Source organism: Podarcis tiliguerta (genome assembly GCF_965153285.1).
Source record: "Podarcis tiliguerta genome assembly, chromosome: 11".
NCBI classification, from domain to species: Eukaryota; Metazoa; Chordata; class Lepidosauria; order Squamata; family Lacertidae; genus Podarcis; species Podarcis tiliguerta.
The window spans coordinates 35581479-35601245 of NC_139544.1; the positions used below are offsets into that span (position 1 = coordinate 35581479).

The 19767-nt window shown below is 43.2% G+C and overlaps 1 protein-coding gene across 2 annotated transcripts in view; it reads left to right on the forward strand.

Annotated features, from left to right (window-relative positions):
* The first annotated feature begins 328 nt into the window (after positions 1-328).
* PDE8B (phosphodiesterase 8B) overlaps positions 329-19767 on the forward strand; it is a 43158-nt gene continuing 23719 nt past the window's right edge. The window contains exons 1-5 of one of the 2 annotated variants that reach the window (XM_083403853.1): positions 329-1428; positions 13339-13398; positions 16477-16667; positions 18496-18555; positions 19522-19579. In XM_083403853.1, coding sequence (XP_083259979.1) covers positions 1102-1428; positions 13339-13398; positions 16477-16667; positions 18496-18555; positions 19522-19579 — 696 coding nt within the window. In that variant the 5' untranslated portion in view covers positions 329-1101. The remainder of the gene's footprint in view (positions 1429-13338; positions 13399-16476; positions 16668-18495; positions 18556-19521; positions 19580-19767) is intronic. The other variant, XM_083403854.1, reaches the window with a different exon arrangement.

Consider the following 19767-nt stretch of genomic DNA (forward strand, 5'->3'; position numbering starts at 1 on the left):
ATTCACTATCTTCATGATCAGGAACCCTGCACAGAGAGAGCCTTCCCCTTTGCATGTACAGCTATAGGTGTGGGGTCACTCTTCACATTATAATACTGCAAATGCACCCTGCCCAGACAGAACCACTATGCCACTCATGGGCATATTACTTAAATGAATGTCTAAGGGGTCAGTAGTATCCAGAGAAATTCCATTCCCTGGATTGCACCTTAGTGTTTTCGCATAGGATAAGCAAATGGTTCCCATTCATTCCTATGGAGAAAGTGAAGCAGCAGCGCTCCTCACACATCCCTGTTTACCAGCTCGTCATTTCCTTTTGCCGACCCATTGAGCTGGGGCAAATTGTGGCCCTCCGGATGAAGGTGGGACTCCAATTCCCATCAGCCTCAGCCAGCACGGCCAATGGCCAGGGATGATGGGAGCTGGAGTCCAAAGAACAACAACAGGTTGCCAGAGCCAAACAGCCCGGCGCTCTGCCTGTGGCCAGACCTCAGACGTAGGCGCGAGAGGCGCGCAGGGCTGCGTGCGGGTACAGAGAGAGAGAGAGAGAGAGAGAGAGAGAGAGAGATGAGGGCGAGGAGAGATGAGGCTGCCACTAGAGACCGGAGCAGCCGGGATTGCGGCAGCCGCGAAAGGTGAGCGAGGCGGCGGCGGCGGCGCAGCTGTAGGCAGGCTCTGCTCCGGGCAGCAGCGCGCAAAGTTCCCCCAGGAGGGCAGCCTTCCGGGTTCCTCTCCCGCCTCCCGGAGCGGGGTATGAAAGGATGCCCTGATGGAGCGCAGCGGCGGGCTCCAGCTGCCCCTCTGCGGCCGGCGGCTCCCGCCTCGCCAAGCAGGCAGCAGCGTCGCGGGGAGCCGATGGGGCGCCGTAGAGAGACCGCGAAGCAAACACCGCTTGGCGCCCTGAGGCGGGCGGCGCGCGCCGCTTGCGCCGAGTGAGAGGCGAGGCGATGTTCAGCAGCACCAGGCCGGCGGCGGCTCCCTAGGCTGGGCTGAGCAGCGCTGGGAGCTCTGAGGGGGCCTCTCTCGGCCGCCTGGGCAGCGCCTCCCGGGGAGCTTCGCGGGCCCCGCTGGCTTGCTGGGCGGCGAGGCGGCAGCGGAGGGATGGGCTGCGCTCCCAGCATCCACGTCTCGCAGAGCGGCGTGATTTACTGCCGGGACTCGGACGAGTCCAACTCCCCGCACCAGACCACCACCATCTCTCAGGGCACCGCCGCCACCGTGCACGGCCTCTTCGTCAAGACCGACGCGGCCGACTCCATCCCGTCGGTCCTCGCCTACCAGAGCCGGCAGCCGCCGCCGCCACCGCCGCCACCACCAAACTGCCCGGCCCACAGGCGCAGGAAGCCCCCCGGCCGAGAAGGCAGGAGCGGGGTGCACCACTGCTGTGGCGTCGAGGCGGAGACTCAGACCAGCCAGACCGACGTCAAGGTAAAGGAGGCGAGGGGCGGGTTGGTGCCAGCACCGCGCAGGACAGCCTTGGGGGGCGAGAAGGTGGGAGACTCAGCTGGGGTGGGGGGCATGAGGTGAAGAAAAGGGTGTGTGTGTGTGTGTCCCGTTGCCTCACCAGGGGTCAAGGCGACCGCTTGAAGGAACTACCCTAAGCAGGCTTGGACGAATATTGTCATTTTTAAAATCCACCCCAGTGGGGCCTATGCACTGGAAGGCAGAAACTTTTGACTGGCAAATCTTTTCCCCGTGGGACACCCTCAATGGCTATTAATTTGAGGTGGCCACCCAAGGAGGGCCTTGGGCTATGGGAGGTGTCCCACTGGAGTGTGAGTGTGTGTTTTTGAAACTTTAGCCTGTGCCAAGTTTACCACCTTATTCCCTTTCTGACCGACTGCCTGACTGCTAAAGGGCAACTTGAACTTGGGGTGGGTGACTTCCCCCCAAAAAGTGGCTTTTAGATGGGTGTCTCTTTACTTGTTTCCCAGGAGATGAGCAGCAAGAGCCACAAAGAGAGGAGGGGTAAGGAAATGGCAGCATCAAGTGCGCTCTATGTTTTTGTCTCCTACATGGTGCTGTTTTCACTGGCAGTGGCAAAAAGCCTCTCCTGCTCTGAACGGAAGAGAAGGGAGCACAGTGCTGAAAAGCTGCAGCTTGTGCTGGGCAGAGATGCTGCTGCGGATGCACATGGGATGCAGCTGAAAGGAGCTGTTGCCATGGCACCCCAGTGACTCACTCCTGCTACAGGTCCCTCCCATTCTGGCCAAGTTCTGGTACATGCACATAGGTGACCACACTCACGTACAGTATTGGCAGGCAGCTCAGGGTCAAAGTTACAGCAGATCCCGAAGGCTTCTGTGCATTTAGCTTTTGTCAGGCCGTTTGCCTCACTCATGAAAAGTGTGCCTGCATTTATTCAAATATAGTATTCTAAGATGTGGCAGCAGAAAGATGGGTTAATGCAAAGATGTATCCCGAAAGGACAAAAGCATGAATTAATTTAAATGTGACAGTTTCCAGAGTGGTAGCCATGTTAATTTGTCTGTTGCAGTAAAAACAAGCCATGGGACCTTAAATGATCAACAGATTTATTATGCCATATTCATGAACTACAACTGATGGAGTGGACTATAGGTTATAAATGCTTATGCCATAATAAATGTTAATCTTTACGGTAAGATGCTGCAAGACCTTGTAATATGAGTGGGAGATGAAGGGCGTGGAATACTGTGTGTCTATCCACCCCGCCCCACAGCTTTTTAATATTCTGGATAAACAATGTGTAAAACTTAGACTGTTTCTGGGAACCTGACTGATTTTTGTTTACAGTAATGGGTGACTAGGCTGTTAGCAGCCAGAAGTATTCTGAGTTCCTGGGACTGGGAGCCCATAGAATTTAGCAAGATCAAACATATACACAGCCAGGGTGGTGTAATGATTGGGGCATTCAACTTATAAAAGGGAGACCAGAGACATATCCTTGTTCGCAGTGAAGTCCAGTAGGCAAACTTGGAGTTAGTTATCATCTCTCACCCCAATGTACTACATAGAATTCTGTAGATAAAATTGGATAAATGCATGTTAGCCTGAACTCTTTGGAGGAAAGTTGGGATACAATGGTGAGAGCCAGTGTGGTGTAGTGGTTAAGAGCGGTAGTCACGTAATCTGGGTAACCGGGTTCGCGTCTCCGCTCCTCCACATGCAGCTGCTGGGTGACCTTGGGCCAGTCACAGTCTCTCAGCCCCACTCACCTCACAGAGTGTTTGTTGTGGGGGAGGAAGGGAAAGGAGAATGTTAGCCGCTTTGAGACTCCTTAAAGGGAGTGAAAGGCGGGATATCAAATCCAAACTCTTCTTCTTCTTCTTCTTCTTGAAGAATAAATAAGGCAGGAGCCAGTCACTATGGGTAAGGGATATTGAGTTTCTAGCTACAGTATCTCAGATTCATGAAATCAAGGCTAACATCAACATTTAAAAACAGATGTCAGAATTAGGAAAAAAAAGGATAGGAAAGAGGTAGAGACTAATGGCCAGAGTGAAAGATCAGCACCAACTAGACAGTGTCCTGGTTCACATGCAATGCTACATTAAACCATGAATATGTGTGAGTGAGCAAACATGGATTCCTGGGCAAAAGATCATAGCTGCAGTCAAAACCTGGGGCTTAGTCAGACATAATACTAAGCCAAATCATGGCTTAGCTTTCAATAGGGCAGCAGCAGCAGCAGCACGACCAGAGGAGGTGTGCAGTCTCCAGGCACCTGCATGTTTGCTCATCCACACTAAGGACACAAACTGGGCCAGTGTGTAGAAGACGGTACTGAGGTCTGGAGGAAGGGCTAGAGAAACAGAATGAGGCAAGGACCAGGAACAGGGCTGTAGGATAGATAAAGCTACAGTCATTAGCTTAGGGTGGGGAATTACATACTGTTCAAACAGTGACGCTGTTCAGCTTTCTCAGTGGAACCACAATATAGTCTGAAATACCATTCCTGGTACCTGTGAATTAAGACCTCAGAATTAACAGCAGTATAACAGATGGTAAACCTATTGCACTGCAGATGTTCCCATCATTCTGGACCATTTCCAGTACTGGCTGGAAGACCATTGCCATTAACATCTGGAAGAGCACGGGTCCTCACCCTGGCTGCATACAGTCAGTCTAAGTCGATTATGCTTGGCAAAGAGCAAGTTAAAGATCCGGCTATGACAGCTAGAAAAGGGATGGGGAAACTCAACTAGCCCAGATGTTTTTGGACTCCAGCTCACAACAGCCCCAGCAAGCATGGCCAATAGTCAGGGATGATGGGATATTCCAACAACATCTTGAAGTGCTGCATATTCCCCAACCCTGTTCTGGACTCATGAAAATAACACATTCATAATGCCTTCAGATTAAATGGGACTATTCCGTTATCTGATGTCCTAACATACACACTTGGGTCTCTGTATGTATTTGGAGACATGGTGTTTCCTCTACTGTGTAGGTAAGTGAGTGCAAAGGGCTGTCCAGGTCTCCGGTCACACAGAGCATGCTGGCAGGAAACCTTTGTAGTTGGGGATGCAACTGGCCAGTGACTTAATCTGGATCACATTTTGCAGATATGAAAACAGATAGATATAAACATAAACACATGAAAAACTCATGCTGTCAACTTGCCACCAGTTTGGCCTTGGCTGGGCATTGTAATCTGCATTTGTTGCTACCACTTTCTGCAAATGTTTGAGGGAAGGACTTTGTAAATTGCTTAAAGGTAAAGGGACCCCTGACAATTAAGTCCAGTCGCGAACGACTCTGGGGTTATGGCGCTCATCTCGCTTTAAAGGCCGAGGGAGCCGACGTTTGTCCACAGTTTTTCCGGGTCATGTGGCCAGCATGACTAAGCTGCTTCTGGCGAAACCAGAGCAGCGCATGGAAACACCATTTACCTTCCCACCGGAGTGGTACCTGTTTATCTACTTGCACTTTGACATGTTTTTGAACTGCTAGGTTGGCAGGAGCTGGGACCGAACAACAGGAGCTCACCCCATCACGGGGACTTGAACCGCCAACCTTTTGATTGGCAAGCCCAAGCGGCACAGGGGGTTTAACCCACAGCACCACCCGCGTCTTAGCACCACATTTAAAAGGAATGGTAAAGAACAGGAAGAGTCTTCAGTGACACCATTCTCCTCTTACCTCCAATTCATGTAGAGAGAAAATGTGCCACTCTGCCAGGAATTTCACTGGGAGGTTTATCCTTCGGTGGGATAGGCAGGCTTACAGCTGCAATGCCATCTGGCTCTCATGCTGCAAGTAAATCATAACTACAGTACCTGGACAAATAGTCCCATTCCGGTACAATCTTATAAATCACAGTGGTGTGTCAGCAACCTTAGCAGCATATATACATTATGGTGATTTGTTTTTCCTGTTCAGCTAAAGTTTAATTACAGCCCCATCTTTTATAGTCAGGGCAGATTAAAACAGGTATGTTGAATGGGTTTTGAACTCAGAAGTGAAAGTAAGTTCTTAATTATGTCAATTTGCTTTGCAGATAGCTTAGAAGGCTTTGTGTAGGATTTCTATAAATAGGGGTACTAGTTAAATGATGAGGTGCTGGCAGCAGTTATCATCATTATGAACCAGTTATATAACTCTATTATAACTTTTTTAGTATTCTTGAGAAGTAGAAAGATGTGTTCACCTCTCTTCTTTTATAATAAAGTCTGAAAATTCACCATGCAATATTATAACATAGGAAGAGCTAGAAGGAATCAATAACAACACCTATTTGCCATGCTGTGCTACAACAGGGGCAGCACAGAACTGAGAGATTTCTGGATTAAGAAGGCTACCTTAAATGCTTCATACTGCATTTTGTAGTTTCCTGACACAATGCATACCATACAAAAAATTTTGTTATAGGAAATAGTAGCATATATAAATACTACCAGTTGCTGCATCAGTCCAATGAAAGTACTATAGGATTTCCATATGAATTAAAACAAGTTGCGTTGTAAGGGCACAAACTAGCCAATAAGCACTATGAAAGTTTTATTATTATTATTATTAGGAAATATTTCTTGGCTTCCTGAAAACTGGCTCTGTGTGGCACATCCAATTATAAAAGGTCTTTAAAAACAAATAGCACATGGTCTGTGCTGCAGTGAGCTTTGATAAAGCAATTAAAAATTAACAGGAATAGAAAAGACAAATATTCTTTCAGCAGGAATTCTACCCAGGCAAGTATTTCATCAAAGAGAAGGTATAAAATGAATCAAGAAACAGAATTATACAACTGTAGAGTTGGAAGGGATTCTTGAGCGTCATCAAGTCCAACCCTTGAGAAATGTGTTTTTCTCTTCCTGCTGGCTAATTGTATTCTACCCTTGCTTGTTCACACAACACATAGGTAGTGGATGCTGCTCGTGATTGGCTGAACTCTTCAGATGTTAGAATAGAGCTGGGGTGAAGGCAGTGGGCTTATGGTACCACTGGCATTGGCTTGGGTCTTCTGCTGCCACAGTGAGATAAGCAATGCAGAGTAGCAGAATACCTTAGAATTTTAAGACTAAGGACTTGTCCACAATACTTTTTCTCCTATGCCTAGAAAGCATGGGTCCAGGTGGCTTTCTGCTTGACCTACGCTTTCTAGGCATGGGTCCGAGTGGTTTTGCCTTTGCCCCAACACTTTCCCTGCAGAAAACCCCACTAGCGCCAAGTCGGAACAAATGTCAATCTGTGGAAAAGCTGATTGCCATTTGTTCTGATCCAGCAGTAAAGACTGGGCTTCCCCGGGAGAAAGTGGCGGGGCAAATGGAGGTGTGGATAATCCCTAAGATTAATGTGCGACTTTTGTTAAATTAGCCATATAAAATAGTACCTATAGGCTGATAGCTTTAGAAAGATACATTGATAATGCAAATTGATCAGGTGAACTTGGGCCAGTTGTACTCTCTTAGTCTCATCTCGAGTGTTCTCGAAGCTACAAACATGAGTCTGAACAAACTGTGGGAGGCAGTGGAAGACAGGAGTGCCTGGCGTGCTCTGGTCCATGGGGTCATGAAGAGTCGGACACGACTAAACGACTAAACAACAACCAGAAGTCTCATCTACTTTCAGAGTAGTTGTAAATTTAAAGTAAAGCAACCCACAGTGTGGCTAGGGTGTTGGACTTTGACTTGAGAAACCACAGATCAATTTCCAATTCAACTATGAAGCCTACTGGAAAACATTGGAGGCAGTCATGGACTCCTAACCTGTGTCACCCTACCAGGTCAGAGAGTTGTTATGAAGATAAATATGTATGATTTGCCCTATAATATAAACTGGTAGATGATACCATATGCTTTGGGGTTTGATTGATTTTTTAAAAAATACAAATATAGCTCAAAGCAATTATTGGAAAGAATGCAATGCAATGCAAAAAGAAAAAGGAACTTATGAACACATTTGGTGGGGTTGTTCCTAAATTAAATTTTAAGATTAAGATGATGAGCACCCCCCCTTCATTTTATTTAGATTCATTCTCAGTTATGGACAGTGATCAGATTTGGGCTCTTGTGCATTTAGATTTTATGAGTAATTATTAATGGATTAAATCTCTCTCTCTGTGGAGAAAGTAGTTTTTAAAAATATATATAATGGCCTCTTGTTTCAGCCAAGGTAGTAGTCAGATTCTGTCCAGAATTTGTGCCCATTCCTAACCTAGAAAAATAAATCTCAATCACATGAGCACTTTTCCACTGTGAGATGTCGAGACACTATTATGATAATGCACTTCTAGTAAGTTTTACCTCCTGTTTAATAATTAGCCCTTAATGCAAGGCTCTGTGCTCTTTCTTCTGTCATTTCATGCCAGATGTAGAAAAGGAGCACATCAATTCCATTAAAGCTGTCTTACAGATATTAGCTTGCTATTTTAGGGTTTTGCCTTAAATTGCTAGCAATTTAGTGCCAATGTTCCTTGCCTGCTCTAAATTCCTTTTCATTTTAGACAGGGTTTTAAAATGTGGGTGGGTGGGTTGATGCATCCTTGAGCAGAGGGGAGGATGAGCACACCATGGAATAAAAAGAAAGAAAAATTGGAGCATAAAATATTCATAAAATAGTGGGGGATAGGTACAGGGGCTTGCTTCTCTTTTGCACTTTTTAAAGAAGCAGAACTGGCTTAGTAAAATCTCCATGGCCTGGTTTGATGTTAGTAATGTGTAGACGCTTATTTTATTTCACAAAATTTATGTGCCACTTTATTGTAATAAAACCTATAAGTTGTTGGCATCTGTCTGTCTTGGGACACAATGAAGGAGTGTGTCTTTGGGGGAGAGTTACAGTTGCAGAGTTACAGTGCGTCTGTAGAGATGGATACAGGAGAGACATGTTTTGTTGCAGCTGGGGCAGATGAGGGTGTCCGGTTGTGCTGCTGCAGATGCACCATTTATTTTCTCTGTGCTCCTCCCCTTGGCCATTCCTCCTCTGGTGGATACATGATCTGGCTATTTGTCTCCAGGCACTGAGGTTGTCTGCAGAGGGTCCCCAGATGGTGGGTGTTAAGTTGTGGGTGAACATATCAGATGACACAGCGATTCTTCACCAGCTCTTGTTTATTCACGGGCCAGGACAGAACTGAACTGAAGGGTTCAGTCAGCCTGCTTATATAGAGCTCCAGTACAGCGTAACTGTAACAACTTTCTAAAACTATCCAATCACTGAACGTCACTTTTCGATCCCTTATTTGCATAACTATCTACAGTATCCCCCTGCTGGCCCAGGGTGAGAACTTCAGTACATAACAGTGGGGTTGATGTTTCCAGCCTTCATGTCTTGTCATATCTTTGTAACGCTGAGTTGGTCTGCCATTGGCCTGGTGCCTGAAGGCAGTTCCCCATACAGCACATCCTTGGGGATCCTGCCATTCCTCCATTTTGTGGACATGACAAAGCCAGCATAGACATCCCTGAGACAGGAGTGCAAACATGCTGTAAATGTAGGGTTGGGAAAGTACATCTTTGTTTGAGATTCCATCCTGCCATGTGATGCAAACCTATAAATGTTTTACCAAAACAACAACAACCCACCATTACATTTATTAAGAAAAGGCAGTTGAAACAGGTATTTAAAAACATTCAAAAGATAATTGAAATCAGCACTAAGTTAAAGAGTGATTAAAACATGTATATGGTATCTGAAGAAGTGTGCATGCACACAAAAGCTCATACCAATAATAAACTTAGTTGGTCTCTAAGGTGCTACTGGAAGGAATTTTTTTATTTTGTTTCGACTACGGCAGACCAACACCTACCTGTAACTAGAACATGTATAATGTTCTACATATCTGGATAGGCTTGCCTAAACAAAAGTGCCAAAAAGAGTACAGCAAAAAGAGTATTGCCTGATGTCAATAGGCAAGGGGTTGCAAAGTGTGGATACTGCCGCACGAAAATATCAATTTCTTACAGGTGCAGAGTGAATATCACGTGGTACCTGTAACAGTGCCAGTTCTGGTTCAGTGGGGACATATAAGGTCAGGCAATCCTGCAAGTAACAATTTGTCCATATAGGCTAGTATTGCCTACTCTGACTGGCAGTGACTGTCAAGGCTCCTGGTCATTTTAAGTGGAGATAAGGATTAGATTAGAAGTTGCCCTAATCGTTTTGTTGCTTCCCATGCCAGTGTGAACTGCCAGGTGGTAAGAGGTAACACAGTCATCTGTGCCTCCTTTGCACATTGCTGAAGCAACATGGGAGCCAGTCCATTGAGCTGTCCTCGGACTTGTCACACAGCTGTGGCTACAAATGAAACAGAGCTGAGTCACAGCAAAAGGTACAGAGGTGCATAAGGAACTGAAAGGTGCAGAGGAACGTCTGAAGGCTAGTGCCAGAAGGAAAGTCCATTCCAGGCACACATAGACTAGGCTCTTCCAGCCACTAAGTCAGCAGGGATGGTGCTCCAGCACTGATTAGAGCTCATCTGAGCATTTAAGTGCTGCCAAAGAAGGAAGGAGCACTCATGCAAAGGGAAATGACATCAGATGGGGAAATGTAGGGAACCCAGCCCCTCCACTCCACAGAGCAAAACACTCTTAACCACACAGCCACAAGAGCAGGCAGGAGGAAGGCCCCTGGTGTAATCTTCCAGGGCCAAACCCAGATACGGCCTCCTTCCTTCCTCTTGCCCTAAGCATAGGGAGATTCCCAGCCATATATTATGATGGAACGGTGTGTGTGATCACAGCAAACCAAAGGCTTTAGGTGCTCAAACCATGTCTACAGATTTCAAAGAGAAAGGACTGGGAAGAACCAAACAGAGAAGTAAGGGAAGCTTTCAGAATGACAAAACACAAGGACTGTAGCTCAATGATAGAGCACATACAGTGGTACCTCAGGTTACATACGCTTCAGGTTACAGACTCCGCTAACCCAGAAATAGTACCTCGGGTTAAGAACTTTGCTTCAGGATGAGAACAGAAATCGTGCTTCAGCGGCGCAGCAGCAGCAGGAGGCCCCATTAGCTAAAGTGGAGCTTCAGGTTAAGAACAGCAAAAAGTCCCAGGCTGAATCTTTGACACCTCCAACTAGTGCTGGGGGAGACCCCTGACAAGCTGCTGCCAGTTAGTGTAGGCATTCCTTAGTTAGAAGGACCATTCATTTGACTTTGCATAAGGCAGCTTTCTGTGTTCCACTCAGGAAGCAGCAGGTAAGTAAAGTCTGCCATTGTGAGAAAAGCTTGGTGCAGTTTATCTCACAGTAATATTAATTTAAAAGGCTGGGCAAAAGTCAACAGAAATTTCGCAGTGTGATAATTTTGTATTATTGCTGTGTGTTGTACAGCCCCAGCCCTTTGAAGTACTGTTCGAGTAAACTGTAGCGATTGTAAATACTTTGCTGGGTACTGTGGACAGTATCAGTGAAGTGCACCTAATTCCCACGGAAATTAGCTGTATTTTTATGAGTTTGGGGTGGTAAACTGGGTGCCAGAACTCCTCTAATCCCTGGATCCAGCAAGTGTTAGAATGTAATCAAGGTTTCTAATTCTTGGAAAAGCCAAGCTAGCCTCCTGGTGAGGTGATAGCTTGGGTGATGAGCCATTAAAGGGGATTAAGGTGCTGGATGCAAGGCAGCAAATGGGCAGGCCCCTCTTCCTCAGGAGATAAAGCCAGAGTTTGGAGCAGAGGTGGTGGTGATGGGACCTAGGAAGGAAAGCAGCAAGTTGGAGAAAGAGAGGGAGAGCAAAGTTTGGTTTTTGTTTGATCCAAGGCTGTGGCTATGGGAGAAGCATGACCCTTTTGGGGTATTAATGCTGTGAACCCCTTCATAGTAGGCCCAGGTTGTATTTATGTGTAAATGAACCATATTTCATAAAGACACCACAGTCTCCGCTGTGCCTCTTTCCCAAAAGGAAACACGAACCCTGGGTAATCGCCTGGAATCTCGCAGCGCTCTGTGATTGGGGTGGGGTGCAACAGTATCGTGCTTTTTCTGTAACTCACTTTGAGAGCCAGAGTTGAGGGTATCATTAATATTAGAATAAATAAAGAATGTAACTTGCATCTGGATTCCACTAAGAGAGCAGAGCTGAAGGCAGATTAGGTGTCAGATTATGAGTCAAATATTGAGTATTCATACTAGATTTGCTTGAAAGCTGTTTCAGGAAGGATATATTATGCTAGGAGTATGAAGCACTTTACTTCCCCCTTTGGAAACTGAAGTAGGGGGCATCTCTGACTCTGAGCAAAAGCTGGAGAAGTTTGACTCTCACAGATACCCACTTTCATAACTTTCACAAACATTTTTAATATTAACTTCCATTCACTGAAGGTGAATGTAACCATCATTTTCACAACCATCATCCACTATGTAGGCCAACCTGAACCACATTGCAGTAGTGGCTCAGGTATGCATACTAAAAATAATGAACTACTGGTATATAGACACAGGTGCAGTCCACCGAAAGCTACCCGATTAAATTCATTTTCCAAAGGAGATCCTATGAAGGTAAGAAATTGCTAATTGCTTATTTGCCCTATGTCCAGAGCAGAAATCAAATACAATCAGTATTTGCTGCTGCTGCTGCGGCTGTTGTTGTTTTCAGCCTACCAATGATATGTTGTTGATTACTTTCCCACCTATTTGTATTGTGTTTTCTTTGTACTGAAATGAATTATCTTTGCATTGAAATGAATAGTGTCGATAATGTACTTAATTACATAATTATGTAAAATTCCACCATAGTGGACAGTGAGAGAAATAGTGTGGTTTTTATTGGACACCAAACTGCATCGGAAGATAAACATGTCGGAAATCAAGCCTTTATTGGGAGAAACTGGCAACTCTCCCAGGCACCCGGCTTGGTCTCCTGTTGACCTCCCTGGCTGCATTCCCCAGCAAGCACAGGCTAGGTCTCGATAGGCGATTCTTCCCAAACGTGGGAAGAACACACCCCCTCCCTCCTGCTCCCCCGGCAGGGAAAGGAGATAGACAGAAATGTATTTACATGCCTTTATTTCTGTCTTTGCAGCATTACAGAAAACATGTCTGTACTCTTCAAACTCCAGCAGTCAAGTGACAAAGACTTCCTGTACTTCCTGTACATACGCAAGAGGAAGAGCTCATATTACACTCTGAGCTAATTCCGGTGCATTGCCCTGTGAACTGACTGTCCCACTGTTTCCCACAGACAGTCCCAACATTCCCATCATGTTTTGTTTTCAAGCTAGCAGTTTGCAGCTGCATTGCATCCATAGCGTAACAAAACAGTGGTGTATGGGTAGAACATGGGTTGGAACAGAAATACATCCCAGCTTGGAATTAATATACATTATACACAACTCAATCTTACGCATTTTTCTTTGGAAATAAGTCTCACTGATGTCAATTGGACTTACTCCTTACTTACAGGACAATGCTAGTCTGCCATGTGGCTATGTCACTCATATTTAAAAATTAATTCATTCTAAAAGGCATTTAGGGTCATAATGAAACTACTGTAGATTGGAAATTTAGGCTTTTCAAGAAGGCGCAGCTTGCTAGGGCATTAAAAGTTAGTCATTTGTTGGGATCATATGCCTCTGTAGCCTTGTTCGGACTGACATTGGGGACTGGTTTACAGTCCTTTGCTGTGAACTTTGAGCTTGAATTCCTGCTCCACCACTGTAATAAGCATTAGAGTCTGCACATGGATGCTGTGGGATAAATGTGCAGAATCCCAAGGGTCATTCTGGTACCCTGCCACATACATAACCTGGTCACCCAGGCCACGTGTGAACCAAGCCCTCGTGTAAAACTTGTCATGTTAATGTTTGTTTTGTATTAATTATACTCCCTATTTTATTTTTGTGTAATATATTCAGATAAATGCTGTTAACATGGTCTGACACTGGGGCAGAAATCTTAAACACTGTTTTCATTTAGCAGGCTTCAGCAACAGAGACAGAAATTGGGCCCATGAGGCTGACACAAGATCCTATTCAGGTAGGACATTTTTTCATTTTAGTAATAACTATTAAATTCAGTATTAAGGTTCAACTAACTGCTACAATCCTTCAGCTCAGGAAAATACACAGGTTAAACCATACACTTTCTGTATATGTAAAAAAAGACCTGTACATTTTAAACTTTATTCTTAGGATGACTGCGGAGCTAATAGATCATTTGAAACCAGTTACAAAGATTCAGTAAATTGTGTGATATTCAAATTCTGAACCAGCTTGCCTTACTTGAGAATTATAAATAAAAAAGCAATATCTGATGGTATCATTTTCTGGGAATATTGAGTGGTATCCAATGAGGTTCTGCTAGTGCAATGATGCCTCTATGCCCTCTCCAAATCTGCTCTGCATTGATTGGATATTATCCCCAGAACAGACTTATGGAGCGTGCAAGGAGAGGAGAAGGGAGTTCTGTGGCACAGATTTTGTGGACACTGAACTACTTTAGTGGATACCACCTCCGGCATTAGCATTAAAACAACTGCAAATTTGTACTTTCCATCTTCAGTTCTTAGTCTCCAGCATCATCCCAGAGTCAGGCTCTCTCTCAAAATGTGGAAGTTGTACTTCTGGCTGTCAGGACAAGTAGCCAAAGTATCCTTTTCATTATAGGCCATAATATTCTGCAGCAACAAATTTCACTGGGTATAGAAAAGTTCTTAAAACCTCTGGCTTTCAATTTTAATGGCGAGTGCTGAGGTTTTGTATTCTGAGAGAAGGAATTAACTTTTTTACTTGCTTGCCATCTCTCAAGCAGAGCTGCCAGATTTCTGTTTTAATTAATCTCCCTGAGAGTCAATCCACATAGTCAGGGCACGGAGTGGGAGAGTCTGTCTGGGACAATTTAGTTTCGGAATACAGGTGGCAAGTGGCATGTTTGGATATCTCCCCGACCCCGGGGATAAGAAGGCTAGAACAGGTTTTGGCCCTGAAGCCTGAGCATTTGGTACCAAGACATTGAATCGCACATGGTTCTAATGCTTTCTAGAGGAATTCTTTAGTTCCACAGATTCAAGAGCTATTTACTAGGTGTGACTGGTCTGTACAGAAAGAATCAGTTATAGCAAAGTTTAAAAAAGATAGAACTTTTCTGCCTACTTAAGTTTCATATGCCATACTGGCTTGTCTTAGAACTTTTTGAAGTACATTAATAGTCTACAGCCACAAGCACTCAGCTTTCTTAACAGATTAGTCATACACTGACGTTTGTGGTGGTGCAACAGTCGTATTAATCATCATCTCACTTATTGTTGGGAAGTCAGCACTTCAGATAGCTTTAGATAACACAAAATCAAGGTCACCTTGCCAACCTGCAGATTAAATGCATTGACTTTCATATGGTGACGCCATGGCAAAGCACAGTCGTCAGAAACCAGCTAAAGAGAACAAAACTTTCTTTCCTATACACCTATACACAGGGTGTCCCAAGGATACTAACAGGACATTCTATTCATATGAAATAAACTGAACTTTGAAACTCTGTACATTTTATGCTAAAAGAGTTCTAGCTGGGTACTTTGAATAGTTCTTGTCAATTTTTTATAAACAGCGAATCTTTTCTTTCTTGTATTATATTTATTCTAAAGCAAACATTCTGCATGACCCACTAGATCTGCCACTGTTGGAGCATCAGTGCCAGCATTGGCACTCGTTTCAGGCACAGATCTTGTGGATTTCAAGTGAGATCTTATGCAATTTTGGTCAGATGTTGTCTAAAATTAGTGCCAATGGGGGTGGGGGGTAGCCGCAGGAACACCGCATCAGGGGCTCCCACTACCTGAGATGACGGTCTAACCCCACCTAATGGCTGTATCGGCCCTGGCAATTGCTGTGATTTAATAATTTGTGTATATTTCAAAACAGAGCAGTTCAATTTCCTATGTTGCTGGCTATATAAATTTGAAAACGACTAGTAAATGTCACAAAGATGACAACATATTTCCTTCTTAAAGTGCTCTCGTGAAAAATCATGAATTATTTACAGTGTTGCTTTCTCACTCAGCACATCAGAAAGCAGTTCTCATCTTGTCCCTGCCTTGAGATTGGCAGATCTACCACAGAGACACTACAGAAATGTGCAGACATTTGAGCGCACATAATTCTTTAAAGATGCATGAGTGACAACCCTTGGAAGCAGAAAATCCACAAAAGTATCTATAATATGGCCATTTGGGCACTGTATGTACAGTCCTGAATGGGAGATGTGGTGACATGATAGGGAGTATTACCTCCTAGAATGATGAGGACATTATTAAAAGTAGAATGGGAGAGGTTAGGGTGAAGCCCAGGTCTTCCCCGCCATATACTTTATCAGCCCCTGACTCATTCCCTTTGTCTCTTGAGTAGTGTTTGTCAATTCTGAATTAAACGAAACTGTAGCTACCATGGATGAATATATTGCCCAGCCAATTTCTGAGTTGAACATTGAAGGTGTTAAATACTTCTGGTAAATAAAGCCATTCCATACGATCAAAGGCCTTGGCTGCATTCCAGAATAGTAACTGTGGGAAACTTCAAAATGTTTGCATGGTCTCTATAAGATGAGCAGCAGTCTAAGCATTACTAACCATGCTTCTTAGTTTGCTTAAAAAATAATTTCCCCATTATATTAAGACTTTTTGCTAATATTGAAGGCAGGATTTTATAATCAGAGTTCAGTTTTAATACAAGACAACATGATATGTTTCCATACCTAGTTTTGAATTACTTAGACTTGTATTGTGGGTCTGATTTCTTGCACTTTCATTACTAATAGGCCAGTTAGTCAGCTCTATGAGTCTCTTCCCAAATTTAGGAAATATCGCTTCTGATTTTAGTTACTATTCTCATCATTTAACAGTGTTTTACATTGGCTTTTATGGCAAGCACATCCATAAATTTCATCATTCAAAAGTGTGTGTTTTAAATGCTGTCAACTTTTGTAAAGTGAGTGGGAGCAGTGTTGCAGTAATTTTAAAAACAAATAGTGTAATTTTAACCGCAAACATTATTAGGTTTAAATCCACAGTATAGGAAGGTGTTTTAAGTGTGACGACAGTAGCTTGCCTTCTATATTTTATAGGTGTTGCTGATCTTTGTGAAAGAAGACAAACAGAGTGATGGATTTTGGTGGGCTTGTGACAGAGCTGGATACAGATGTAACATAGCTCGGACGCCCGAGTCAGCGCTTGAATGCTTTCTTGATAAACACCATGAAATAATTGTCATAGATCATAGAAACTCCAGATACTTTGATGCAGAAGCCATCTGTAGGTAATTAATTGCCCTTGTTTTTCATATGAAACTTGGAGTGTGAGTTAACTGTTCCACAATAGTACTATGGTCACTTTATTTAGTGTTGCTGTACATCCAGAATTTCCTGGACATAGCCAGGATTTGGCCGTCAGAAACAGTGTCCAGGTGGAAATCTCTGAAATGTCAGCAAAAATCCAGATGTATGGCAACCCATGTTGGCAGTGTCGTTTTTTGTGATTTCTCTTTAAAAATAGTTCAAAACTTTTTTGAGATTTTGCACACCCACTAAAAGCTCAAACTTTGGGCAATACTAAAAAAAAAATATCAACAACTTTTTTGTCTGCATTTTCACCTTTTGAAATATGGGAACTCTATTTGTAAGGCAAATCAGTGCCTGGACCGTGCCACTTCAGGCTGCACAGTAGGAGAGATCACAGAGCATAGTTAAAACTATTTGCTTCCACAAAATGTGGTGATAGCCACCAATTTGGACTGTTTCTGGAGAAGACTGCCAATGGCCGTTAGCTAAGACAGCAATGTGTTTCCTCCGGAATCAAAGGCAGTATGTGTCTGAATAGCAGTTACTGAAGATCACACGTGTGCTATGGAGGATTTAACCAGATTTTAGGCTTATATAAGGATTTGGTTGACAACTATGCATGCCAGACTATAAAGGCCTTGAAAATGCACTGTAAAGGACTTGATAAGCACATATATGCTCTTGTTCTTATGATTATTCTATGATTCCATAGAAGAGCTGAACTCCTGTCAAAGAGAATAGGAACATAGGAAGCTGCCTGATATTGAACAGACTGTTGGTCCATTTAGCTCTGTGTTGCCTGCACTGACTGGCAGCATCTCACCAATGTTTCAACAGACAATATCTATCTATATCTATATCTATATCTATATCTATATCTATATCTATATCTATATCTATATCTATATCTATATCTATGATTTTTTTGTATGGAGGAGCATTCAGTTAGGTGACCCCTACCTGCAGTCTGATGTGACATACATTGAGGTTTACCACCTCAACATCAAACTAGACCCTCAACACCAGGAATAAAAGGCATACATGTGAGGTTGAATACAGCAAGATAGTTCTCTGCAAATCAAGCCAAAAGCAGTACCATATTTTGTTTTCACTTCTGAAAATAAAAAGGTTGTAGGCAACTAAACTCAGAGCTGACTTAGTAACCTTGTGCTTGAGCTAATTTAAGATTGTGTGGGTGTTGCAGAGCCCTGGTTGCATGGTGGAACAATCACATGACCTCCTCTAAAAGTCCATCAATAGAATCATAGAGCTTTAGAGTTGGAAGGGACCCTGAGGATCATCTAGTCCAACCCCCTGCAATTCAGTAATATGTAGCTGTCCCATATGAGAATTGAACCTGCAACCTTGGTGTTAACGACACCATGCTCTAACCAACTAAGCTATCTTACCCAGGTCTGAGAAATATGTAAAGATCGGGTGTATGTTGAAAGATGAATGAAACTGATAGTTTCTTTCTTTATTTCAGCTTCTAAAAGTTGCAGATTACACACACACACACACACACACACACACACGGAGAAACACAGATGTAGCCATAGCTTTTTAAATTATTTCCTCTGAAGATGTTTTTGCTGCTGAAGAAACAAACACCGTTTTGCTTATAAAATAGCTTATCTCTTCAGTAATATTAACTGCTTCAGAGGAAACAAATTTAACTTTGGTTTTGTGTGCAATTTGCCTGCATAAGTAGAATCCACTCATAGGTTGAAATATGGTGTTTGGTGTATTAATTTTTGTTGTTAAAGATGGTTTCAATGATTATGACATTGACTTTCCTAATTTCAGGTCAATCCGTGCTACAAAGCCTGCTGAACACACTGTAATTTTAGCTGTTGTTCCACAAATGTAAGTATTTTTTGGCAAGAATGTTTTCCAAATGACCCTTTTTTAATGGGTAAGGTTAACTAATGAACACAATATCTTAGCAGTGGTTGGACTTCACATCCATAAATATGCGAGTGATAGGTGTCTTAATTGACTCTTTACTCAGAGAAGGACAATACAAGTCTCTCATTAAAACCTTAGATCAAACTCTTTATTCAGACAAGAATGTCTATTCACTTCAGAATATGGTTTGGCACTTTATTGAAAATTCATAGATTTCCCAAAACTCCTGCACTTAGGATATGGTGCTGTTGCCATTGAAAAAGGACTCCCCCGCTGCTGCTGCTGCCGCCGCTGCCACCACCACCATTAAATTTATACACTGCTTGATTGTACAAAAACCTCAATGGGGGTTACAAGAAAACAATAAAATTATAAATAATACATACAGAAAGTCATCAGCTGCCTCCATGGGAATTCCTATCACAAATCTGCAAGAGTGTTCTGAGGTTCCTTCAGGATTTAATACTTGCAGGATTTTTGTTCTCAGGCCAAAATGCAATTAAAGCACATTGTGACCGATAGCACACCAAAGCTATTTGCCTTGTGGGGGTATGATGATGAGTTTAGCTACTTAGCCAACATACATTGTGCAGTCTAGATTTCTGACTCGTACCAAGCTCATGTTGGCATAACATAACAAATAAGGAAAGGTAATATCTGCAAAACTGATATTAAGAGGAAAACTGAATGTGCTAGAGTAAATATATATTTTGTGCTTTATGACTTCTATATGTATGAATATTATTGCACTAGTTCCCAAATGGGTAGCTATGGTAATCTGTGTTGCAGCAAAAACAACAGGCACTTTAAAGATTAACAAATTGATTGTGACATAAGCTTACACATACATAAATACACATACTTGAGGGAATTATCAGAATTTTTCAGATCTCTTGGCTGACAACATTTTCTACAATTCTGTAGGTCTGGTAACCAAGAAGAAACGTCGGTCCTACCCCTTCTCCACGCAGGTTTTAACAGGGTATGTAGAAGTTATTTTCACTTTCTTTAAGTGATAACTAATTTTTCAGTCTCCAGTTATTTTTTTCTCAAAGATTTGATGCAGATGTTGTCAGGCACCTGTTCATCAGCCACCCTCAGTGATGGTGCATACGCATCAGAATGATGAGGTAGAAATTCTCATAAAAATTGAAAATACAGGATCTCTAA